At 39.7% G+C, this 26,725-nt stretch overlaps 1 protein-coding gene across 1 annotated transcript in view; it reads right to left on the bottom strand.

Annotated features, from left to right (window-relative positions):
- Positions 1–26,725, bottom strand: part of CUBN (cubilin) — a 265,132-nt gene that overhangs the window by 55,253 nt on the left and 183,154 nt on the right. Inside the window, exons 45-56 of the mRNA XM_027595548.2 lie at positions 25,823–26,001; positions 24,201–24,410; positions 23,586–23,726; positions 22,810–22,991; positions 16,440–16,611; positions 15,165–15,371; positions 12,100–12,249; positions 10,188–10,309; positions 9,425–9,650; positions 7,539–7,726; positions 2,355–2,511; positions 61–210 (exon numbers count right to left, since the gene is read on the bottom strand). Coding sequence (XP_027451349.2) covers positions 61–210; positions 2,355–2,511; positions 7,539–7,726; positions 9,425–9,650; positions 10,188–10,309; positions 12,100–12,249; positions 15,165–15,371; positions 16,440–16,611; positions 22,810–22,991; positions 23,586–23,726; positions 24,201–24,410; positions 25,823–26,001 — 2,084 coding nt within the window. The remainder of the gene's footprint in view (positions 1–60; positions 211–2,354; positions 2,512–7,538; positions 7,727–9,424; positions 9,651–10,187; positions 10,310–12,099; positions 12,250–15,164; positions 15,372–16,439; positions 16,612–22,809; positions 22,992–23,585; positions 23,727–24,200; positions 24,411–25,822; positions 26,002–26,725) is intronic.

Below are 26,725 nucleotides of genomic sequence, written 5' to 3'. Positions count from 1 at the left end.
AAATCTTAAAACAAAACAAAACAAAAGAATCAATTGTAATTTACATAAGAATAAACTTACCTTCCAAATGGAAAGACACAAAAGTCAGGAAGACCAGGGACAAAGGATCAGCCTTTATGATGTAGGTGCAATTCATGTTGTTGTCATATTGCTTTGGGTAGTTTGGAGAAAGGATGTAACCCGAACGGTTCGTGAAATTACCTCCACATCCTATGTGGGAAGAAAAAGGCATTATCAGAACAATTGTTCTCAAGTGTAATTATCTTCTTATCAATCAGTGAGGGAAAGACTCAAATCCTCTAGAGACATATTCCCTGAGCTACTCCAAATGGAAGAAACAATAACTAAGGGGATGGAGCTCTAATTTTAAAATAAATATACATGCAAAATGAGGACATTCTATATGTTTTAGAATATGCTGCAGAGTTTTGGGCTAAGTAGTAGAAATTTTACCACAAATTCATTGCCACTCACTTAATTTGAAGATAATATGGAAAGGAAAACTGAGCAAAGACTGAATATGGTTCATGTAGATAAAGAGAGAAAACAGATGAAGTGATTTGTTTCTGATGAGTACCACTTAATGGGTTTTTGTTTTTGTTTTTAAGTAGGCTCCATGCCCAATGTGGGGCCTGAAATCGGACCCCAAGATCAAGAGCTGCATGCTGTACTGACTGAGCCAGGCCGGCGCCTGCCACTTAATGGCTTTAAACTATGTATTTTCATTAGTATTGTAATCTGGCCATAAAAACAATATCTGCTTTAAAAAGTGTTGAATTTACTAATGCTAACTCTTATCAAATTCTCACAGGAATGATTCCCTGGTGTCAGAAATAGAGAATCATCCTCTTACTGATGTGGAGAACAAAGGCAAAAGAAATGTACTAAAAAATGAAACTTCCTTCCAACTTGCAGCCCACTGACAAGTGCTTGAGACAGAATGACCTTCCTCCAGGAACTCAGCTGCCTCAATGTTAATACTTTGCTAGAGGCAAAAGACAACCTTAGTTTGACATTAGCTGGCCCTCCGGGATCCTGTTAAGTCTTCTTTAATACATGAAAATCCATTTGGAAACATCCTTTATCTCTCCCCATCCCCAAAGATATATATTAGCAATCATCCTCCAAGCATATGGCCCACTGATATACATATCTGAAGGGTCTCATGACTAAGGTTTTACTAGACAGTAGTAAATGACCCCTTAAGATCCTGGAAACCTTGCTTCCAAATTCCTTAAAGACTTCTGCTCTCCTTAACCCCCTCCCAACTTGCAATTACATAACTGGTCACTCCTCACAACCTCAGTGCGTCTCTTTCTGCGCACGGGTCCTGTCTCCTTGCCTTAATAAAACCACCTTTTTTTCACTGAAGATATCTCAAGAATTCTTTCTTGACCATTAGCTCCCAAACGCCAACATTTCACATCATTACCACTAAAATGACATTTGTTTTCATATAACCACTACCTAGTTAATCCACATCGCTCCCTGACCTATCACAGAGGAAAATATCAGTATCCTCCTAAACTGGTATCAGAACACGCAGTTATGAACACATACACATGCACAGGAACCCAGCGAGGGAGGACCTGGCATTAGGCCTGGGCTGGCCTTTCCTTCCTCCCTTTCCACCACCCTGTCCTTCATTCCATCCTGAAATACCAATTCACTGCATCACTCTCTCTAATTCCTTTCATTAGACTTTTTCCTAAACAGCAGTTTGCAAATGAGTGGCTACTCGACTGAACGCAGCCAATAGGCACCCATCTTTGCTTCTAAGACTTGAAACCTGCTACATTTCCCACGAATCTAGTCTGTGAGCAGTAACTGGAGAAGGAAGAGAAAATCCTGGAGAAAGTGGCTCCTAAAGTCTACTAACTTTGCGAATCGTCTGGGTGGAAGGCTCCACCCGGGGAAACTGGGAGTTCAGGTGGGTCGAGCGAGACCTGACAAGCAATCGGTGGGTTCTGAAAACCCCGGTGATTTCAATGCGGGAAGTCAAGGTGTTGCTCACCAGGCACGCTGATCATCTACTAATTAGCAGCCTCTTGGGCTTCTGCCTAACTACTGTCCACTCCGGGTTTTAGGCTTAGTTTTAGATGTCAACCAGTGGCACTCAGGCCCTCTCCGTCATCTCTCAATTGCCCTACCATTGAATTCGGTTCCACTCTCACTGCTTTTTGAAGGAAGGGTGTACTCTCGGGATCAGGTGACCGGCCCCCACTCTCCCCCCACCCCGGGGACCCCCGGTTCCAGTCAACCTTGGTGAAGCCCCCCCCCGCTCTGCTGCAAGCCTGCCTGTGGGAGCCCCACACTCTCAAGGACATCCCGGTCTGTTTTGGGGGGCTACTTACGGCTCACAAAGGATGCAGAGAAGCCCTGAGCTGGGGTTTCCTGAGACTGGAACACAGCTGTGAACGCATTTCTTGGTGTGAGGATGGAAGCCGGAGCCACGTTCCCACAGCTTGTGGCTAACAGGGCTTTGTCGACTTCCTCAGTCCCTGCCCACACCTAGCAGAGCCATAAACATGACTTAATGCTTGAGGTTTCCCCCTGTCCACAGCTTAATGTGCTTAGGCTGGAACATAACAGAACTCGGGTGTATATAGACCTAAACACAATAGTAAATAAAACGCATGCAAATCGGTAATATTTTCTTTTGAGACTAGTGTGTTTAAGCTGCTTTTTAACAGCATCTCCCATTCTTGACCCTTCCAAGGAGACTGTGTTCATTTTTGTGTAACTAGGCAGTGATTTCGAAGAGAAATCAACTACCACTCATTTTCCTCTTACTTTCTCCTACTTGGCCGGATCTAACTAAGATTACTAGGCGTCAAGGGAGGCAGAAAGCAGCGATGTGAGGCTCACCCTTTGTCCCCCGGGTGGGTGGCACATTGTGGGTTGTAAGTGGACAACATTTACCAAGAAGAAGCCCGTGGAAATCAACTTACTTGTAGAGCATGAGGAAAATGGACATGAATTCCAAGTAGATATGTAATTAGCATGAATTGGAATAAATCACACAAGACCTCCTGGCAGTGTTCATTTTGAAGAAAGGATGAGATTTGGCCACGATGTGCTATTTACTAAAAACTGGGTTGGCAACTCCCAAATTAGAATTAGGCTGTCATTTAATTGGTCCGGCCGCTTTAAAAGAAGTAATTCATAAACCCATTTGAAAAGCAGTTGCTGAGGAATAAACCGTGAGCGTTAGAATTCCACAGCAAGCCAATCCTAACCAGCCTAACCAGAGAGAAAAATATTACTCGCAGAATCACAAATTTAAATGCAAAGTTCCAACTATGAAAGGAGCCGTATTGGAGCTATTGAGAGTACACAACAGGGGGCTTGACCTGGTCTGGGGAGGGCGTGCCTGCCTGAGGAGGCCCCTGTGGCAGGAAGGGGCGCAGCTACTGCAAAAGGATGGAGTGGAACTGAGTTAAAGTTGCCAGTTGCGAAGGAGGTTGCAGAGTCCCTGTGAGCCTCGGAGCATGTTGGAGATCTGACCACTGTCCTAAAATGGCGAGGGGCCACTGGAAAACTTAGGGCTCTAGGACACTTGGTTTTTGGAAATCATTACAACGTGGAAAATAGAAGGAAGAGAGGATGCCGGGAGATCAGCCAGGAGAATTTTGCAGTCATTCAGGCACGAGATCACGGCATCTAAAATGTGGAGTCACTCAAGGAAAATATTGAGAGTATGTAACACATACACATTACTGGGGAAAAGAGACCATTCAACAGGTTTAATCAGGGAAGACCCACCTAGCTGAGTGAGTCTCAACCAGGAGCAATTGTGCCTTCCCCAGGGGACATTTGGCAATGTCTGAGGCATTTTTGATGGCAGTATCTGGTGTGTGGGGTGGCGTGTAGTGGGTAGCGGCCAAGGAAACTCTGAACATCCTATAATGCACAGGACAAGCTCCATCCCCACCCCTGAGAATTATCTAGCCCAAGAAGATTAAATGGGTTTGGCCTAGTCTTACTTGACTATTCAACATTTCTTCACATCAAATTCTATTAAATTACTCATTTGAACATATCACCTTCAAGAATATTCCTCAAAGAAAGCAATAAAATAGCAAGCCACTAAAAACATTTCTGTGGGCAGATCAGTCCATCGGAAAAGGTGTGAGATAGCACTGATTCATAGTGCTGATTTACTATTTCTCAGTTCTTTAAAGCCGTATCATTTCCAATGATTTTCAAACACTGAGTATCCAGCTCTTAGTTATATTACTGAAGTCGAATGATGTTTGTCATTTATTAGATACAGGAGGGGTCTGTCATGGGAGCTACAAGGAACAAAGGCACAGATATCCTGCCAAATACCTAAATTCAAAAAAGTGTCAGGAAAGAAACACACACTTCCAAATTTCTATAAAATCCCCATTAAGTCCCCCACCACCACCACCTTAACTATCCAGGAAAATAGTTTACAGAAATTTTCTATTCAGATTTTTAAAAATTATACATATGCCTTACTGAGAGATAGATATCTATTTTTACATTACCAAAAAGGCAAAGTGACAGCTAAAACTTTTCATAAAGAATCTCAAGTGCTTTAATTAAGAACTTGAACGATCAAGAATGATCAAGTGCTTATACTTTCCTGAAGTCTTTAATTATGGATCTGACATCCTGCCTTTTGGCCCAGGAACCTAAGTGTTGTAATGATAATAATGGTAAAGAGTTAGTCAATATTCACTGCTGCCTTGTCAGCCAAGAGCTCGTTTCATTGCCTATATAACCCAGGACTCATCAAAACCATATTGGACCTATAGAATGTCATGAAGCTGTCATTAAGTCAAAAGCTTTCTGACTTTTCTTAAGGTTTTGCATAATTTAGCCTGGCTGCACATGGTATTTTATTATTAAATTTTTTTAAAAAATTATTGCTTATTAAGATACCTACAGATTCACATGCAGTTGTAAGGTATCATCTAGAGAAATCCCTTGTACACATTTCCCAGTGTCCCCCAAAATTGACATCTTGCAAAATTATAGTATAATAACATAACCAGAATGTTGGCATTGATGTAGTCCACCGATCTTAATCACTTTCTCAGTTTTACTTGTACTTGCACATGTGTGTGTGTGTATTTAGTTATGTACCACCATGTTCAAGATGATGAAGAGTCCCAACACCATAAGGGTCCCTAGAGTTGCCCCTTTATAATCATACACAACTCACTCCCACACCCCCATCTTCCTAACCTATGGCTGTCCTCCATTTCTAACTATTGTGATTTCAAACATGTTACGTAAATGGAACAAGAGACTATGTAACCTTTGGGTATTGGCTGTTTTCATTTGGCGTGATTCCCTGGTGATTTATCCAAATGGTTGGTCTGTCAATGGTTGGTTTGTTTTTACTGAGGACTTACATTCCCTGGTAGCTATGTGCTAGTTAGTTTAACCATTCACCTGTTGAAGGACATGTACACTGAATTCAATTTTGGGCTATTAACAAATAAAGTTGCTATCAATATTTGTAGATGGGTTTTTACGTCAACATAATTTTCATTGCTCTGGGATAAATGTCCAAGAGGGCAATTGCTGGATCTTATGGCAAGTGCATATTTAGTTTTGGAAGAAACTGCTGAACCATTTTCAGAGTGGCTGTTTACATTCCCATTAGCAACGAGTAAGTGATACAGCTTCTCTACAACCTTGCCAGGATTTGGTCTTGTCACTATTCTTTATTTTAGGAATTCTGAGAGGTGTGTAGTGATCTCTAATTGTGGTTTTAAGTCTCAGTTTTCCTAATGGCTAGTATGTTGAACATCTTTCCATTGTCTATTTACCATCCATATATCCTCTTTGGTGAAACATCTGTTCAAATCTTTTCCCCATATTCTAGTTGGATTCTTTGTATTTTTACTGTTGGGTTTGACTGTTCTGTATATATTCTAGATCGTGGTCTATTGTCAGATAGGTGGTTTGTTCATCTTTTCTCCTAGTCTGTGGCTCGCCTTTCCATCCTCTTCACACAGGCTTTCACAGAGCAAAAGATTTTTAATTTTGATGAAGTAAGGTTTGTCAATTCTTCTTTTTCTACATCATTCTTAGATGTTTAGTCTAAGAAATGTTCACCTATCTCTAGGTTTTGACAGCTTTAGGCTGTTTTTTTCCCCCTAAAAGCATATAGCTACATATCTTACATTTTAGGGTGTGGTCTATTTTGAGTTAATTTTTGTATAAGGTGTGAGGTTAAGGGCTGCTTGCTGGAGCTGGTCCCTCTTATTGGTTCTGCCCTCTTCAGTGTCTCCTGGCAGAATCAGGAGGCTCAGGCCTGGCAGGGGAAGAGGGATTCCCAGGCCATTTAGTTTGGGCAGGGCTCCAAATGGATCCCACCTGCCAGTGGTGTTGGCTTTGCCAGATGTCAGAGGGATTTCCACTTGATCAAGAGGAGAAATGGGCCTAAATAACTTCTCAGATTCCATTTGTACAACTGATGAACTTGCAAGGCTTTGTATATATCTATACATTTGAAGTTTACTCAGTCCATGAGAAAGTTCATTTGCTTTATGAGAAAAGCAATTAAGAAAAGTTGTATTAGATGTGTTCTGTTATACACATATTTTATAAAAGTATGGGATTTTTATTTAACCAGTAAGCATAGATCAGTTAGATATAAAACATAATTTGAAAGATGATATAAAATAATAACATCAACAGTAAAATGCCACTACTATTCATTAGGTGGTTTCACATTCCAAATACTGAGCACTATTTGCGTTATTATATCATATTACCTCTAATGGCTAAAACAGTCCTACCAAAGGACAAATTGTTCTCTTTATTTTATGGTTGAGAAATTAAATCCAAATATTCAATTAGCTCACAGAGGAATATGCAGGTGGTAAATGCAAGAGATATGAATGGAGTCCAGGCAATGTGAACTTAAGGCCAATGTCTTTTCCACTAAAAGGCGGAAAGATAGAGATAGGAAAGAGATAGGAAAGATTAGAGATAAAGGAGAAAAAGAGCCTTACTGACTGCCCCATTGCCATAATTTTACATGAGTAAAACGTTCTTTTCAGCTTGCAGGCTCTTGAGGCCCACTGTGGAGGCTGGCACTAACCACATCTCTAGCCTTCTGTAATTTTCATAGCATACTTTAAATGTTGCCTGTAATGGGGCCTTACATTCATTTTGTCCTTGAAGATCTACTAGAAAAGAAAAAAGAAAGGAAGGAAGGAAGGAAGGAAACAACAAAAAAAATCTGGCCTTCTCTCTTCAGTTTCCACAGAAAGAACCCTAAGTGTGCATGACAATTTAATAAGGCCAGAAAACAATCTCCTTAATTAAGTTACTTTGCCTACACACTAACAAATGAAAAGTCACAGGGCAATATGTGTGTTGTGGTTCACATTTTAACTCCTAATAATTGAGATTTCTCACATTTTTTATTCAAGAAATCCAAGCAAGAAAAATGCCCTTTTCTTACTTTGAGGGCAATGAGTCATTTCTGGTCTAAGTGTTTATGCTCACGAAACCAGCTCAGCTCCAATTAAATAAACAAGCGCACTCACCTTCACAAAGCTGGTCTGACACTGTCCATCACTGCTGGGGATTAGGAAGTTGTTGTCAAAGATGATCTCCAACTGTTTGCTTTCGTGAGTAATGACCGTCCAGGAACATCTGCTGTTCTCAGGAAAATTCTGAGGCCAGTGAGGGGATCTGATTGTACCATTATCTGAATGAAGTATTCCCCCACAACCTGAGAAATTGTCATGGAAAAGTCATTAATCTGACAGGAAAATAACCACTTTCATAGCCCAAGACTTTCAAAGGAGACACATTTCTAAATGTGAGATTTCAGGTTCTCTTTCCTTACATATGAGTCACTGGCCTTTGGGGCAGGTATGCGACAAGAACTCTCAATAAGCGTAAGGTGAACTGAATCCAGAGGAAGCTTCAGCTGTTACTGTTTTGTTACATTTATATTGAACTCACCTGAGGCCACTAATCTTTGCCATAAAGAGGATAGACTTCTATTCTGTTTTCAAACAATGGCAATATTTTTTACTCCCCTTGAAGCTATATAGTATTTGTGAACCAGCAATCCCAAATTCTGTATTTTATTTTACCGTGAACACATGAGAATACAAGTCTACACTCACTGGTAATTTTACTCTACCATACAGGACTAGAGAAAATGATTTTGAGGAGAAGAAAATTCTTCCATTAAGCAATCTGGTTCGTTCATATTGAAACGCTGATGAATGAAAATAAATGACATAAATTTAAAGAAAGAAAATATCAAATTATTTTATACTATTAAAATATATACTTAAGAGATGACAAAAGGAAAAATATGAACTCAAAACAAAATGAAGTTAAATTAAAGAGCTTTCCTGTACCTTTTGCTTTTAAACCCCCGGAAAACCAATGGTGCGCCTAAAATTCCCCTGTGACTTCAATAGCAACCAGTGGTTTAATGAGAGAAAGTTTGATTTGTTCCACAAAAACCTTCGTAATAACTCGGACTCTCCTAGAAAGAATTGCCCTGTGTGATACTGCAAATCCTGACTGAAGTATCCAATGCAAATTCTTTTTTTTAAGATTTTATTCATTTATTTGAGAGAGAGCACGCATGCGCTCATGCACGAGGAGGGGGAGGGGCAAAGGGAGAGGGGGAAGCGGGCTCCCCACTGAGCAGGGAGCACGATGGGGGGGGTGGCCTGATCCCAGGATACTGGGATCATGACCTGAGCCTGAAGGCAGACACTTTGACTGGGCCACCCAGGCACCCCTCTAATGCAAATTCTTATGTTTTCTGGGAATTTCCGCGAAGTTCATATTTTAGAGGTACAAAAGCTACCCTTTTGAAGTCAAATCTATTATACTTTGCCACACACAGAGCATTCATTCTAAATCACAAATCTTGTCGCTTTGCTGCTCAAAACTCTTCAATGGCTCCCCACTGCTCGAGGGATAGTATTGAAGACAAGGCTCTTCATGATGTGGACCACTTAACTTCCTATTCTCAGCTTACCACTCAGCATTCTGCCTCCAAGCTCTGAATATTCTGAACTACTTGTGATTCTGACACATATTTTCTATTATTTTTGATTCTCTGGTTATGCCATACTCTTTTGCCTATGTAGGCAACATGGTGAGGTGTGAAGATCAGAGTTTCTGGGCCCCACTATTTTTATTCAAATCCTGACTCTATCAATTATTAGCTCCATGACCGGGAAAACTATCAACCGATTTGTCCCCAGTTTCCACCCACAGAAAATGGAGAATTTTATGGATATTGCGTCTTCCTTATGAAGTTGCTACATGAGATGACATGTGTAAACAGTCCCAGTTCAGTCTGACAGAGAGCAGATATAAAATGCATACTTATTAAATTATCTAATAAATTTTAAAAACACATCAATTTAAAAAGTGCAGAGAATGTTTCTTTTACCCAATGTCTGTGTGTTCCATGTGGCATAAAATCCACCATTTTGCACCGAATGGTCTGAGTTAAAAATCACCACCAGCTGGTTGGAACCAGACTGGATTGTCCTGGGGTTTGAACTTCCACAGTATTGTCCTATTATGGGTGACCCAGGAGAACCACCATTCCTGACAGTGACAGAGTCCCAAACACAGGTTGCATGGACTTCAACATCAAAGTCACTAAATGTAAGCTGCAGGAGAAAAAAGAAATAATGAGGTGCTCTGAGTTGTAAGTGAGATTAGCTACCTAAAGTTAGATAAGGTCCTCACAAACCCTTTTATTTTGTTTTAATTTATATAATTTTATATTTATGTCTCTTATTTAACTCTACCCTCCCCTCCTCTCTTTTTCCTTATTGGAGGTTCTACTGGAAATTTCTCCTGGAACTGGAGTCACTAGGGGGACCTCTTCAGTCCAGTGGGCTGGGATGGTAACTCATATCAAGAACGTGATTACACTTCTCTCCTGGATGGGAATATCTTTTGTATATACATCTATCTATCTATCTATCTATCTATCTATCTATCTATCTAGATCTTCTCCTATGCTTTCAAAAGAGATTTCTTCGGTCACTGGATACTTGCAGATGTCTGTACTCCAATGAGATTTTGGGGAGAAAATTAACTGATTGCAGAATCAAAGCCTATTCTAATTGCTTGCTTATTAAAAGAACTCTGTTTCCATACAGGACATGGTATTTTTGTTCTAGAACAAAATCAGAACTCACAGTGATGGTATGGCCTTGTGGGGCTTCCAACAACCAGGAACAATGGGTCAGGCTGTCATAAGAAGCTGGATAGTTGGGGCTTGAGATCACTCCACTCTCACCCAGCTGTATTCCACCACAGTCTGAAATTAGATTTGTAACCTTCTAAATAAGATATAAGAAAACAAACAAACAAACAGACAAAAAACCCCTGCAAAGCCAAAGGAAGTAGGTCTTACAGCCATCATACTTTATGAATTTAAAAAAGCAATCAGTGAATAAATAGATGAAAGTGGATAAAGGCAAAGTAAAACTGTGTAGAAGATTAGAAATAAACAGAATCTTATATAGTGTGAATTAAAAAGAATCACACAGGGAAGATAGGATCATGTTTAGGACAAAGGAGAAGGAAGATAATCTGTACCACAAATGGAGAATAATTAGATGTGCATATAACTGACACTCTGACTAGGTACAAAGTAAATAACACTGCCTTTCTTGAAAAAAAAAAAAAAAAAAAACAGGCCAGTAAAAATAAATACAAACTTGAAGAATATGATCTATACCATAACCAAAGAATTTGTCATTTGATGAGAAGGACTTATGTCTGTAGTCAGCTATCAAAGTACACTTTAGCATAGCAAGTTGAAGAACAGATATATCTTTAAAGCATAAGATTGTCTGATTTTCCACATGAATAATACTGCTTCCTGAAACCTGGCTCTCTTCTTTCAATCCAATAAAGAAAAATCAACTGGCGAGATGGTTGATCAGTCTTACTCCCTCTCCCAATCAACCATTTGATTATAACACAAAGAAATGTCAGATAAAACTATAACCAAAACATATATTGATTCTTAGCCAAACTTCATAGAAAAAAAAGAGGCTTTCCAAAATCTAAAAAAAATAATTATGTTCTGAGGGGTAATCTCAAACTGAGAATATGTCAGTCTGAAAGGATCTAGAACCAAGATGTGGGCCCCAGAGGTCAGGATCTGAGGTCTTGATGACCATGCAGGAGAACATATGGCCTTGGATCGGCACAAAAGGAAGGGATGGAGTTGAGACTTTTACATAATGTTGAGAGTCTAAAAGAACTGTCATATTAGTGAAAGGGACTAGAAAAATTCTGATGGTCCAGAGAAGCAGCAAAGAGCAGTGCTGTCTGTCTTGGACTGCATTTTCAGAAAAAAACTGAATGTCACAGATACAAATCCAAAATGAAACATTAGCAAATAATACCTAGTAATATTTTCAAAACACACAGCATAACCAAGTAGGGTTTATCCCGGAAATTAAAAGATGGCTTAACAGAGAAGTCTTTCAATATATAATTTATCTTATATTAAAGGAGGAAAACAGAATCATCTCAACTGATGGACAGAAATCATTTGATATAATCTTACATCCATTCAGAATACAAAAAATTGTACACTAACAATTGAAGGGATTTCTTTAATCTGATAAGAAGTATTTATTGAAAACCCTAAGAGAAATCAATATATTTGACAATGAAGGGTCACAGGCATTCACATGAAGGTCATCTCTTCCATTTAACATGACGGTGGCCTAGCCAGTGAAACAAGACAAGAAAAAGAAATGAAGTTTTGAGGCTGAAAGAAAAAAAATATTATCATTTGCAGAAGATAGGATTGTTTATGCAGAAAAACCAAAGATAATCTACAGACAAAATACCAAAACTAATAATAGTATAGCAAAATCTCTGGGCTAGAGGTCAATGTATAAAAATTTAAAAATTCCTGGATATCGGCAACAACCAATTAGAAGATGTAATTTAAACACCTCCTTGACATTAGCAACAAATTTAATAGCTACCTAGAAGTGAATCTCACAAAATACATGTGAGATCTTTATGGAAAAAATTATCATCTATGATATTTCCAGAGTTTGAGCGTTTAGTCACAAATCTTACCTGTAAAAGAATACTTTGCATGGAATCCAACATGTTCTACACGTTCATTGGTGACAAAGTGTATCCATACTTGAGGATAAGGTGTAACCAGTGGCACTGTAGGTTTTGAAGGTCCACAAAGTCTCCACATCAGAGGCCCATCAGCATTACCTGAACAAAATAACAGGCCAAATGCCATTATTTATATAGCTTTTGAGAAATATATTCAATGAATTCAGTAGGAACAAATAATAAAGAACATTTCAAGGTATTTATGGACACACATTGAAATTCTGATTTAGTAGGAGATGTTTCACAAAGTTCCTTTCTATCTTTGTCAACTGCAAAAGAAAGAGTTCCTCTAACAGGGTAAAAAACAAACAAACAAAAAATCCCCATGCTTTTTTAGTATAGGCGTCTTTCTCTATTGTGGGTGCCATTTTGTTCCAAGTTTTGTTTTCATAATTATTTTAGCATACTAAACAGAGATAAAATTAATTTTAAAAAACATTTGGATGTGCCTTTTTTTAGGGAGTAAAAACTATAATGCCAACAGTGACAATATATATCATCAAGATAAAAATGATAATTATCTAAAATTTTAATGATTTCTTCACTGCATTTAATTAAAATGAATAGGATATTCAGTACTTAGGCTAAGAATTATCAGATTTGGAGTTGAGTATTTTTATGAAGATGACTTCACAGTAATTTGATTAACCTTTATAGAACACCTACGAGAGCTCACAATTAATCTGCTCTTTATTTATTCTGTCAGACTAACATCGTTGATTTTATAAGTCAACAAAATATAGTACTTTAACTCTCTCTGAAATGGGGGAATAGGGAGAAGATTGCATTTAACTGACTGAAATTTGATATGCAGCTGCTCGGCTTAATTCAATAAGCCAATGTTTGGGGTTTTTTTTTTATTGAAATTTAAGTTAATTAACAAATAGTATAGTACTGGTTTCAGGAGTAGCATTTAGAGATTCAGCAGTTGCATATAATACCCAGTGCTCTTTACATCAAGTGCCCTCCTTAATGCCCATCACCCATTTAGCCCATCCCTCAACCCACCTCCCCTCCAGCAGACTTCAGTTTACTCTCTATAGTTAGGAGTCTCTTATGCTTTGCCTCCCTCTCTGTTTTTATCTTATACTCTTTTTCCTTCCCTTCCCCTATGTTCATCTGTTTTGGTTCTTAAATTCCATATATGAGTGAAATCATGACATTTGCTTTTCTCTGGCTGACTTATATCCCTTAGCATAATACACTCTAGTTTCATCTACATTTTGCAAATGGCAAGATTTCATTCTTTTTGGTGGCCGAGTAATATTCCGTTGTATATATACCCTACATCTTCTTTTTTTTTTTTAAGATTTTATTTATTTGAGAGAGAGAATGAGATAGAGAGAGAGAGCATGAGAGGGGGGAGGGTCCAAGAGAGAAGCAGACTCCTTGCTGAGCAGGGAGCCCAATGCGGGACTCGATTCCGGGACTCCAGGATCATGACCTGAGCCGAAGGCAGTTGCTTAACCAACTGAGCCACCCAGGCGCCCCTACCCTACATCTTCTTTATCCATTCATCAGTAGATGGACATTTTAAGCCAGTGGTTTTGAACCAGGTGGCAGTCATAAGGGTTTATCAGAATCATATGGAGAACATTCTCAAACTACAACTTCCATTTCCTTCATAAGTCTTCTTTAGATTCATCTACTTAGGAGGGCCCACATGATTCTCCTGCTGATTCCCTTGGTCTGTGACCACAGACTTTATCAAATTCTCCTTGAAAATTCTGTCTACCATGTTCTCAAAGTCAGCATTGATTTCAATAGCTGCCCTAGAACATTGTCACCAATGTTAGTTACATTGGTGTAATATTGCCACTCACTGTGTTAGTTTCTCCTGCTTTCAGCCTCCTTTAAAATAAAGTTTTTCAGGGGCGCCTGGGTGGCTCAGTTGGTTGAGCATCTACCTTCAGCTCAGGTCATGATCCCCGCATCGGGCTCCCTGCTCGGCGGGAAGCCTGCTTCTCCCTCTCCCACTCCCCCTGCTTGTGTTCCCTCTCTCGCTGTGTCTCCCTCTGTCAAATAAATAAAATCTTTAAAAATAAATAAATAAATAAAGTTTTTCAGTGACATGGAACTCAGTGAACCTTAAATAGCACAGATGACCCACAATGTTATTTCTCTTTTTCAAACCAGGTAAAGAGTGCCAATGTAACAATGGAGGCAGTTTGATGGATTGCCCACAACTCAAGAAAGAACTAAAATGGATTCATCTTTTATGAAGGGAGATTTTTAAAAAATTCTTAAGATAACTGTGGGTTACCAAGCAGACCTCAGTCCATTTCTATCATGAAAACAAAGGCAAACTTGACTCTTTTGGGGTAATTCCCCAAGTAGCTTCCATATTCTTCTCCATCTGTTACATTGCAAACTTCTTTTGATTTCTAAGTAGAATTCCTGTAAATTCAGGAAATCGCCGATACAATTCTGACCATGCTAATTTCCATTCCGTGAGGAAAGAAGTCTTGCGTAGTAAGAGATCACTGAAGGGACCACGTGAACTCATCAAGAGAACACAGACGAGGGGCACCTGGGTGGCACAGTCAGTTAAGTTTCCGACTCTTGGTTTTGGCTCAGGTCATGATCTCAGGGTCATAGAATTGAGCCCTGTGTCAGGCTCTGTGTTCAGTATGGAGTCTGCTTAGGATTCTCTCTCTCTCTCTCTCTCCCTCTGTCCCTCGTGCCCACATGCTCTCTCACTCTCTCTCTCTCAAATAAATAAATCTTTAAAAAAAGAGAGAGAACATAGATAAGCTGAATCTCTCTTGGGTAAGCCTCACCTTAATTGAAACATAGAGTCTACTTGCAAACTCTGATCCATCTCATTCACCGTTTATAGGGCATGTTACCTCAGCTGGGTACACACAGAAATATAGCTTTTTCTGACCAAAGTTCTTTAGGATTCTATGTACATATATTATAGCCACGTGAGTCCCTTCATTATTGGTGGCCTCCAGGCATAAGAACAATACTGTGGATAAATAAAATAGTACAAGTTCCTTGACTGAACTCACCTGCTCGGAACTCAAGGACATCAAACTGACAGTCTTGGTGACTTTCCAGGTAAAAATCCTCAAAATGAATGTAAATAGATGAATTTCCCTGATTTGGATTGCTGAGAGTCCATTCACAGTTTAAGTTTCTTGAGTAATTACTGACTCCATTATAGCCAGGAGAAGTAAAGTTTCCTTCAGGGAAATGTGTAAGGGACCCACCACACACTAAGAAAACAAAAGGCAACAGAGAAAGTAAGAGTGAAATTCACGCCATAACAGAACATACAGGTAATGCAATAACAACAAAAATAACAACAGCAAGATTTTTATTGCTTTGATTTGTTTTTCTAGGTGAAGTGAAGATTGTGGGTGAAGGGCTGGCTTATGTATGCAGACTATGGAAGAAATTTCTGTGAGTTTGGAAATATGTATAAAAATAAACAGCTTTTTTATTTTCCTGTAGGGTAGATTAGGTGGATTTAGGGGTTTGGCTATGCACCAGTTTCTCCCGACTTAAGCCTATTGTTCATTAATACTTCATTTAGAGAAATATCTAACTTCCAGTGGTGGCCTCAGTGGCTTCTCATTAGCAATTCTCCACTTGACCCAAGAATTTAATTGGATCAAACAGATAACACAACACCAGAGTGCCAGTGAACTTGGCCCTTTTCATATGGTAATGAATGTTCCTTGTATCAATGAAAAAACTTAAAAGGTTTTTTAAATATTCAGTTCTACTCTTTCTAAAATTTAAAACTCTTAGGTAATGGCACCAATCCAGAAAATAAGAGAATAGTTAGACCAGAAAGGCCATCTTGCTTAACTTTTAAATACTGTGCCTCAAGTGTGAACCCTCATTCATTTACACTGGAAAAATATGTATATGGATGGATGACTAAGAAACAATAAAATCTGGCTATCTTCAATTAAATGAGTTACTTCTGGGGAATCAGTTACCTTCTAAGTTGAAGGTCTCATTCAGCACAAAATAAGTGACCAAAGACTATGGAATGGGCAACCAAAATAATGGCAGCTTTGCATTGGAATTGAGCTAGAAGCCCTGCCAAAAGCATTTTTAAACGTTTTTAACTCACAATAGCAGCTTTCTTTCTGAACCCAGAACATTTTTTTTTCCTGCCTGGGATGCCTTTTCTACCTGGTTATGTATGTTTGCTTTATGAGGAAGGTCCCAGGTGTAATTCTGATCTCTGAAGGGAAATAGATGGCTCCTTGCTGTTGGTAGTATAGCTTTGGGACCCCTGCAGTGCTCACAATTTTAACATCTTCCATTACCTGCATCTTCGTTGGATGTGTAGGAAGCACTGAAGCCTCCATATGGCCTGGATCCATCAGTGAAAAACACGACTTTCATTGTATTTCCTGAAGATCTGATTGCGTCACTTATGTTCACATTACTACACAGTTTCTCTAGCTGGGGTGAGTTACTTCTAATGCCATTGAATATCTGTCGGAAAAACAGTTTAACCTTTAGTCGCACTGTCCATCTGACAGGGGATTTCCTAGAAGATTATATTCACAGCCCGGATACACTTCCTTAGAAGGAAACTCTGTGCTAAAATGAATTACTTAACAGAATGGGCTCCTTGCTCAGTGCCACAAGCCACTATGTTACCCAGAGCACATTCTGTGGCCTCAGCATCATTTCACTAAAATGAAAGTACTACAGTAATGCCCTCCTGCCATGTGGTGACAAATGAAAAACTGCAGTACTGTCTGCAACTGGAAACCATGTTCGAAATGTAAATTAGGCCAACACACTTTACATCTTAGTTCACAGAGTTCACTGATGGACCATTTTTCATAACAATGTATCAGGACCTTTGATATTTGGAATGAAGGCTTAAATGTTAGTCTCTGATGACTAGAAGCATATAGTAACTCAAATATTTTAAAATGCCTTGAAAAGTAACTTTAAAAAATCAATCTCAATATCAATATAATAGTTCTTTCCTAAGTACTTATGGACCCAAAGCCTCAATTTTCTTATTAGTTTGAATTAAAAAAAAAATGGATTAGAGTAGTGCTGGCTCCAAAATATTAAACAATAATTATTCCACTTCAGTGCAAAACCAAGGGAGTTTCAGCATGCCTGGTTGTCACAGTTCAGGAAAGATCCAGAAGTAACTAAACAATAATTGGCTGATTGAGTAACTGATATTCCTTTTTTAAAATTGTTTATTGTTATGTTAATCGCCATACATTACATCATCAGTTTTTGATGTAGTGTTCCATGATTCATTGTTTGCGTATAACACCCAGCATTCCACGCAGACCGTGCCCTCGTTAATACCCGTCACCAGGCTAACCCATCCCCCCACCCCCTCCCCTCTAGAACCCTCAGTTTGTTGTTCAGAGTCCATCTTCTCTCATGGTTCGTCTCCCCATCTGATTTCCCCCCCTTCATTCTTCCTCTCCTGCTATCTTCTTCTTTTCCCCTCTTCTTTAAAAAAGAATTTGAATCACTCACAATTAGAAATAATGATTCCGAGTCTAACACTAAGAGATACAGAGGAGAAGAATGCACTCCATAACAAAGATGTGAGCTATTTAATTTACTATAACTGATCATTAAATTGAGCTCTGTGAGGGCTTCTGGTTTCAAGTGTCTTCTGACTCACAGGACCAGACACAGTGTTTCCTATCACTTAGCGAGCACCAAGAAAATGCCAGGCTCTGCTAATAGCCTACTTGTATTACTTTATTCAATTAGCACAATACCCTTTCAGACATATAATATTATCCCTGTTTTCCAGATTAAGACAGTAGAATTCAGAAAGGTTATGCAATTTGCTTCAGTTCAAAGAACTAGTGATAATAAAATTAGATTTAAAATCTGATTCCAGGGGCGCCTGGGTGGCTCAGTCGTTAAGCGTCTGCCTTCGGCTCAGGTCATGATCCCAGGGCAGGGGATCGAGCCCCACACTGGGCTCCCTGCTCAGCAGGAAGCCTGCTTCTCCCTCTCCCACTCCCCCTGCTTGTGTTTCTGCTCTCACTATCTCTCTCTCTGTCAAATAAATAAATAAAATATTTTTTAAAAAATCTGATTCCAAACCATGAAATAATGTATAAGAAAACAGAAGATGACAAAATTTCAATAATACTGAAAACAGGAATGGGCAACATATTGCCAGAATCAAAAGGGATTATCAGCAACTGCAGGCTAATGGAACATGTCAGAAACCCTGATCAATGGCGGTTATCCTTGCACCAATGTCTCCCCTGAGCTTAGAATCACAATGACTAACAATTGTTCGGACAGCCGTTTATCACATGAACTCCTGCTTTTTGAGGCAACCAAAGTGCTGTTTCCACTCTCCTCCTCCACTCATGTTTGTACTCAGAAACTACAACTCCCAGAAAACAATGGGATAGGAAGTAGGCATTTGAGATTCAGGACAAGCTCTGAAATTTGCTACATGCAGGAATAAAATCAGGCATATATCCCATAGTAGTGCATGCTGGAGGGTGTACCTTTGCCTCTTCTCCTTCTGGACAGAGTCAGATAAGCAGCTAGGTTTGGAGGAACTGTATGCTCAGGCAGCTGGAGAAGGTATTAATCTAGAGGCAGTGCACTTAAAGCTGCCTTCACTCAACCTGTAGATCTCAGGAAGTTTCCCTTCTCTCTCCCTCCCTTCCTCTTTTCTTTTCTTTTCTCTTCTCTTTTCTTTTTTATCTCTCTCTCTTCCTGTCTCTCTGTTTCTTTCTGCCTCTCTTTCTCTTTTTCCTTCTTTCTCTCTTTCTCCACCCCCCACTCTGCTTTTTTGTCAGAAGTTCTCAGAGTGATGAAGTGTGGGCAAAGGGCAAGCCACATCCCCTTATTTACAGCAGAGTGAAGAAGAAACAAAACATTGAACCTATAAAAATATATTTCAAAGAAAAAGAATGTGGACATGATATTAAAGATTCATAAAAGAAATTTATTGTTGGAGCTTTAGCCTCCCGAGGAGAAAAGACCTGTAGATAGGACATTTGTAGTTTCTCCTAATTAAATGGTCAAGTACCCCCAACCCAGTGAATACCGTAAGTTGACAATCCCATGCACACAGAGCTTCCAAGCAGCATTTTAGTACTTCATTCTTAAATATGAATAAACAGCCAAGGGTCATTAGACATTTCCTTAAATGTCTAATGTAAAAGGCAGAGACCAATCAATATACATAGGAAACAGGAAACTGAAGGAAATGGATCTCAAAAGAAGCAACATAAAACTTCAAAATTATGATTAATATATTTATACATGTATGTGAATATATCAAATACATACAATATTTTAATATATATAGTATATTCAAAGAACAATGGTAAAATAAGGATAATTCCAGGTATACATCTTCTCATAAACCTTATCATCCATGCCCACTTCCTTATGGAAATACAAGAACAAATGCCTCACCAGAAAAGGAAATGAACCAAGACAGGATAATGCACCTGTCATGGAGTCAGGTGTCCAGCCCAGGAGAGGAATGAAGGAGCGTGCAAAGTTGACGGGGAAGGGAATGCCCCACATGACAGTAGGCATCACTCTTGCAGCTGATGGAAAAGGGCTCAAGGAAGGGTACTGCTAAGGAAAATGAAGGAACTGGTAGATGTACTTTACAAGGTGGGGATGTACCCCTGGAGTGAAAGTGTGTGGAAGAATTAGTGGTATGTTCATAAAAAAAACTCAGGGTAGAAAAGGACACGATTATTGCTATTAATCAGAAAAACAAAAGCAAATGCTACCATAGCACACTACGTGGTGAGGTGGGGAATGACAGCTGTAAAATCATGGTAATGTAAACATTGAAGAGCAATTTAAACAAAATCTGTGACGTATGTATTTTGGGAGGAAGTTGGGGGAGTCTGAGCTATGCATAGCCCTGTGGTGTGTATGTGGTGGGAGTGGCTTGTGAAGAGAGCTAAACCCTCATCTCTCAGAGTTGAACGTAGGTAGATGATGCCTAAGACCAAAAAACAAAGAAGTAGTAGAATAGGAATATTATTTTGAAATAATGACAGACACACCATGAGAAGTAGCTAAAAGAGTTGAAAGTAGATGCCTTTGGCGTCTATGATTCAGAGATGGGAAAATGACAAGTACGACGTGATTTAAAATGTGTGGTTGTCGCTGTAAATTTTATTTTATTATTTGAGTTCTGAAACTATGACTGTTCATACTATCTTTCCTGACGGGCATGTGAAAATTCTACTGGTAAGATTCCAAATAATCATTATATTCAATACAATTTCAATTATGGAAAGAATTTCAAAGGGAAATAATCAGTTGTATACATCAAAATTTTAGCAATGGGTAAGTAGAATTTCAAGTATTTTTTATATTTTTTATTTTGTGAACTCTCCAAAATCTGTTCGATAGGCATCCATTATGTTTATAATCAGAAAAACAGATTAAAATTAGTGTGCAAATAAATTTATGCCACATTATTACAACTGCATAATATATTCATTGCCAAGGAAAGATAAGAAAATGTATCAAAATATGGTATACTGGGAGTGGTTAATTTTTTTCTACTTCATCTTTGTCTCTATGTATTCAGTGGAGGGGGCCTGGGTGGCTCAGTCAGTTACACGTCCAGCTCTTGCTTTCGGCTCAGGTCATGATCTCAGATACATATATCTACAGATATATATATAATACATTCAGGTATTAGAACTTGGGGGCATATTGTGAAGTTTGAATATGGTCATTTTAGGGCAATACAAAGAATTACACTAACATACAAAGATGTTTTGTTTTGTGAAATTCACTACGCAACAGGAGACAATTAAATTGAAAACAAAAGGGTCTTTTTTTTTAAGATTTTATGTATTTATTTGCCACAGAGAGAGAGCACAAGCAGGGGGAGAGGCAGAGGCAGAGGGAGAAGCAGGCTCGCCGCTGAGCAGGGGGCCCAATGTGGGGCTCCACCCCAGGACCCTGGGATCATGACCTGAGCCGAAGGCAGACATTTAACCGACTGAGCCACCCAGGTGCCCCATAAGTATCTTGTTTTTAAAACAGGATAATGAGGGACACCTGGGTGGCTCATTCATTAAGCGTCTGCCTTCAGCTCAGGCTGTGGTCCCAGAATCCTGGGATTGAGCCCCACGTCTGCTTCTCCCTCTCCCTCTGCCCCAGCCCCTGCTCGTGCTCTCTCTTCCTCACTCTCTCTCAGATAGATAAATAAAAATCTTAAAAAAAAAAAGAATAATGATAGTACTTCTGCTATTCACTCATTCAATTATTACTGTTTCTACTGGGGATTTAGCAGTGAATGAAACACAGAGTGTGTCCTAATGGAGCTTACATTTCTGGTGGTGGGAGCAGACAAGACACAGACAAACAAATAAATACATGGGATGTCAGTTGGTGTGAAGGGCTGTGAAAGCAATAATGCAGGGAACAGGATGGGTCAGGGTGGAATCTATTTAACGTAGGGTCTCAGGTACCAGATCATTTGAAGAGCCAGGAATAAAGAGAGAGAGTGGACCAGGCGACCACTGGGGAGGCGCAGTCCAGAGGCCACAGGACAGGTGAAGTGGGTTTTCAAACATTTTAGCAGATTCAAGGACCCAAAAGGAAGCCAGTGAGACTGGATCCTAGTGAGCAAAAGAGCAGGGGAGTTTGAAACAAGATGCAGATACCATAGGGCCAGTTGGGCCACTGTAAAGATTTGGGATTTCCCTCTGAGTGAGATGATGAGGCCAAGAGAGGATTTTCAAGGACAGCAGCATGATGTGATTTACATTTAAACCCATCACGCTGGCCGCTGCACCCAGCAGGGGGGCCAGGGCGGGTAGGGAGACCAGCCGGAAGTCATTAAATTAAGTCTGAGCCAGTGGTGGCGGCAGTAGCCATGGATCTGGTGAAAAGTAGTTAGATTCGGGATCTCTTTAAAGATCCAGCCAGTGGGACTTGATTATGGATGCAACATAAGGTGGGAGGGAATGAACTCCAAAACAGACACTGAAGTTTTTGACCCGAGCATCCAGAAGTTTGGAATTGTTATTGACTGAGGTGACAAGGACGGAAGGAAGGCTGAGTTGGGTAGAGAAATACATTAATATTAATGTATAATTAATCCAGTATATATATATATATACATATATAGCTGTCATTTCAGTTAACAATCTTCTTTCCCACTCATGGCTCTCCTTTGCTTTCCTTTGCTAAGGGAAGGTAAGAATGCTGACGGCATCTCCCAAAGCACTTGACCTTGGCAACACTGAGGGCAGGCAGCCCATGCTCTTCCAAAGGAGTCACTCAGCACCTCTGGCAGAGAACAGTAACTATACAGGACCACACAACTGCTTAAAACTTTTGGTGGTGACTGTTCTGTGACTTTGGTCCTATTTAACTATGTGCTACCCACGGGCTTAACTATCCTCCGTTTACCCACTTTTGCCATGGGTAATGATCATTTGCTCTCAAAATTTATCCCACCTATGACCCTGATGTATGTTGCAACAACGAATAGACTCTTAAAACAGGTTTTACAAATAACATGGCAGTTCACTGGGCTTTTGTTCTATCGAAAATACTTCAGATTTGTTTGAGGCATGGATGGGAATATTCACGACCTAGTTTTCTGACTATGATTTATAGGTCAATAAACTCCTTCAACAACGGAATGTAATATCCCTGACTGCACGGGACACTTACCGTCACACGCTCACTGCTGCAGGATGGACGAGCTTCCAGACTCAGGTTGGTAAAAGTCAGGGTGATCCGCCTTCCTTCCCGCACTGTGATTCTCCACTCACAGACCCGGCCATGAGGATTCGGGTTCGGGTAGTTGGGAGAGGTGAATGTTCCCGTAGGGCCCTGTAGATCCCCACCACACTCTGAAGGGGAAGAAACCCAAGAAAACTGCCAATCCAATCAAAATGATCCCTTCCACAAGAAGTGTTCTCTAAAGTATTTTCTTTACTATCACATTGGACAAAATTATTGCTCTTATTTATCGCTAGGTGTATATGAGGACTTATAGAGAATGTTTGTATCCACTTCCTGTCTCTAATATTTAATATTTAATCCATGTTTCTATGGATTGTATCATCATGGCCCAAGAAATATGGGGGACCAATGGATGGAGTAATCTCCATCCAGTTTCTTCAGATAAAATCTGTATTTCACCAATGTCAGGGTATTTGGAATGCCGATTCTGACAGCTGTGGGGCTAATGCATAGTTTGCTTAAGATGAGGAATGTGTACAGCTCTCGCCCATAACATCATCCAAAGCACTTTCTTCGGTGGCCTGTCTCACAGCTGTGGTGTGACTATTTGATTAATGTCTGCTTCTCCACTAAAGTGTGAGGTCCAAGAAGACAGGGGTCATTTTGGTTGAACAACTATCGTACCACCAGTGCCTTGCAGGGTGTCTAGCCAATGTAGGTGCTCAATAATATATAAATAGTTAACACATCAGTGAACTTACCTTCCATGCTGGATTCAAACTGGAGTCTGAATCCTGAGGCAGTAAGAGAGCCATCTGTGACAAACCTCACCAAAGCGACATTGCTAGAAGTGTCTATGCTGTCCGGAATGGTGTTTCCACAGTATCTGCCCAATAAACTTCCTGTGAGAGGCAAATAATTAAGTATGTCTATGTCCAAGTGATTGATTTCATTTCACCTCTACTTGAGGTATTCTACAAGTACAAAGAAAATAATAAAAGACAAGACCCTGCCCAGGAAGAAATGTTAACCTCTGTTAAGAGAAGGAAGACAAACATGAACAAAATCAACATATTCATATAGATGAAGAGGTGTAACAAAAGCTGCCACCAATTAGGGCAAGGACATCTCAGCACAATGAGGGACCTGTTCCAGGCAACAGAGTGATGAGTGTCCAACTCACGTGATTTCTAGATACATTACCCTCTCTCTCCTTACTTGACAGGATGCTCCTCAAATAACTAACTGCATATGGCACTGGAAGGTCTCAACGGCAAAGAACAGATGCCATTTTACCTTTGTTGAAGTGAGGACACTTCAGAGGCTGAATGAGGAAAATAAACATCCCCAAAAGACAGCAGACATATTGCACTGACCAGAGGTATGGTTTTCCCAGATCTCCACAAAGTCCTTTTCACAGCCAGAGGAATTCTGAAGGTTAAAGTCTTCAAAATGGATGGTAAGATAGTGTCCTGAGGGACCCTCAAGATGCCACTCACAGAATAAATTGTCTCTATATGGAAGTGTTGGATATCCGCTGCTTTCAATGACACCACTTTGCCCTGTCACTCTTCCCCCACAGTGGGCTGCAGAAAAAAGCAATATTCTGTTACAAGATTTTTCTTTTCTTTTTTTTAAATTTAACCAGCACATTCAAAAACTTTTAGGTGCCAATTGAATATTAACGTTTTAAAAATTCTGAAAATGTTTACTTAGTTAGTGTTCCCCTTATTATTTGAAATCTACTATTGATGTAAAGAGAAATGATACCACAAGTCCAGTTCAATAATGGGAAGTGGAAACTGAAAGGCATATTCTATAACATCACATTAATGGTCCTGGGACACCTTGTAAGAGCTATTAGTTGCAAGGAAGTTTCCTTTCAAGAACCAACTGAGGGCACCTGGGTGGCTCAGTCGTTAAGCATCTGCCTTCGGCTCAGGTCATGATCCCAGGGTCCTGGGATCGAGTCCCATATCGGGCTCCTTGCTCCGCGGGAAGCCTGCTTCTCCCTCTCCCACTCCCCCTGCTTCTGTTCCCTCTCTGGCTGTGTTTCTCTCTGTCAAATAAATAAATAAAATCTTTAAAAAAAAAAAAAAAAGAACCAACTGATACATTGGTAGGGCCTGCCTACTACCCTGAGTCTGTGATTCTGAAGACGGAGGGCTGGCTTAGCTGGAAGGGGTGCAGTGGTCATTAGTGATGCTTGGCCTTCCTGGTTTAACTATCAAATGAACGTTTCACTGCAGTAACTGGTATCTCGGGGCCTGGCAAACTACCGCTCAATTCTTCCTTACCAGCTGGATGTGATAGATTGACTTATAGTTTGCCTCGGGCTACAAAACAACCTGTGGTGTAGGTTTAATGTTGTTACCAGTAGGCTTTCCAACTTTTGACTGTATTAAATACGTTTGGTTAGTGTTCAGACCCACCAGATACTAAATTCTATGTAATTGTGACCATAAAACAATAAATCTTCAGGATGCATATGTATTGCTCATTTTTTAAAGTAAGGAAATCAAAACACTGAGGAGACACACTTGTTTCTGTCTACTGACTGATTTGGCACTAGAGACATAAAGGAAAAACATTATCCACTAATGATGAGTTCAAAGTTACCATTCTGTATATAGTTATTTGATTATGTTTGAATAGTAAACCATTTTACTAGTTAAGGTGATATTATAGAGATTTCATGATAAGAGAAAGAAACAAAAATTTGATTTAACTGAATATGTTTTCACAAACAAGTTAGGAAAAAATACAAAATATTCAAGTTTACTAAAAAGAGTGGTTTAAAATGGAAAGCAAAATAAAATGTTAAATTGATAAATGACTTTGGTTTTAAACATTTACATTCCTTACTTATTTCTATCACTGAAACAATCGTTACAATAAGGCAGATAGAAAGACTTCTCTAAAAATGGTATGATTTTTTAAAGTTTTATTATAGTCTGTCATAACTTTCTTATTAAATACAAAAAAAAAATGTTGTTACCTATAGCATACTTGATCTTGAACCCCACCTGAGCGGGGCTGTTGTCAGATCGGAATCTCAAATACATTACGTCTCCTGAGGACAACTGGCTCCTGGGCAAAGATCTCCCACAAACCTTAGAAAGCACTGGTGCATTTGAATCAGCCCCATCTCGCAACTCAAGGTAATTGGATGTGCAGCTAAAGAGGAAAGAAAATTCCATTTAATATAAAAAAGTCCATCACTTTGACGTATTTTCAAAATAAAGACTTCACCAACTTTCTCCAAGAGCAATATTAAATCATTTTTGTAGCAGAAGACACTATGACCGTCGTTTTAAGTGGTGTGTCGCTTGAGAATGCTACATAATATTTTTCTAATCATAATATGTTCTTTCATTAGTGGCTCCAAAAGGCAGGTGTTATATGGACCACATCAAAGAATGCTGGGGCGCCTGGGTGGCTCGGTCATTAGGCGTCTGCCTTCGGCTCAGGCCATGATCCCAAGGTCCTGGGATCGAGCCCCACATCGGGCTCCCTGCTCTGCGGGAAGCCTGCTTCTCCCTCTCCCACTCCCCCTGCTTGTGTTCCCTCTCTCACTGTGTCTCTCTCTGTCAAATAAATAAATTAAAAATCTTAAAAAAAAAAAGAATGTTTTCTTGTCTTCCCTCCATATTCGTTTGACAAATACACAAGTCATTCTCAAATTAGCGCCTAGGAATTTCAAGAAAACAAGTACTTTGATTCACGTGGTGATAGGGCACATCTCTTGTGACAAAGACAAGCTCTCTCTTGACAGCCCTGCCACCCAGGCTAGTGGAGAGTCTCAGCTGGAATGTTCTGTGTCCATAAGAGTGAGCGAGTATTTACCCAGTATTTCTTAAGAAAGTCAATCAGCCATTTAATGCTCACTGAGTGGGACCGT

This window comes from Zalophus californianus, chromosome 9 (assembly GCF_009762305.2).
Source record: "Zalophus californianus isolate mZalCal1 chromosome 9, mZalCal1.pri.v2, whole genome shotgun sequence".
NCBI classification, from domain to species: Eukaryota; Metazoa; Chordata; class Mammalia; order Carnivora; family Otariidae; genus Zalophus; species Zalophus californianus.
This window is presented reverse-complemented; position numbering and strand designations above follow the sequence as displayed.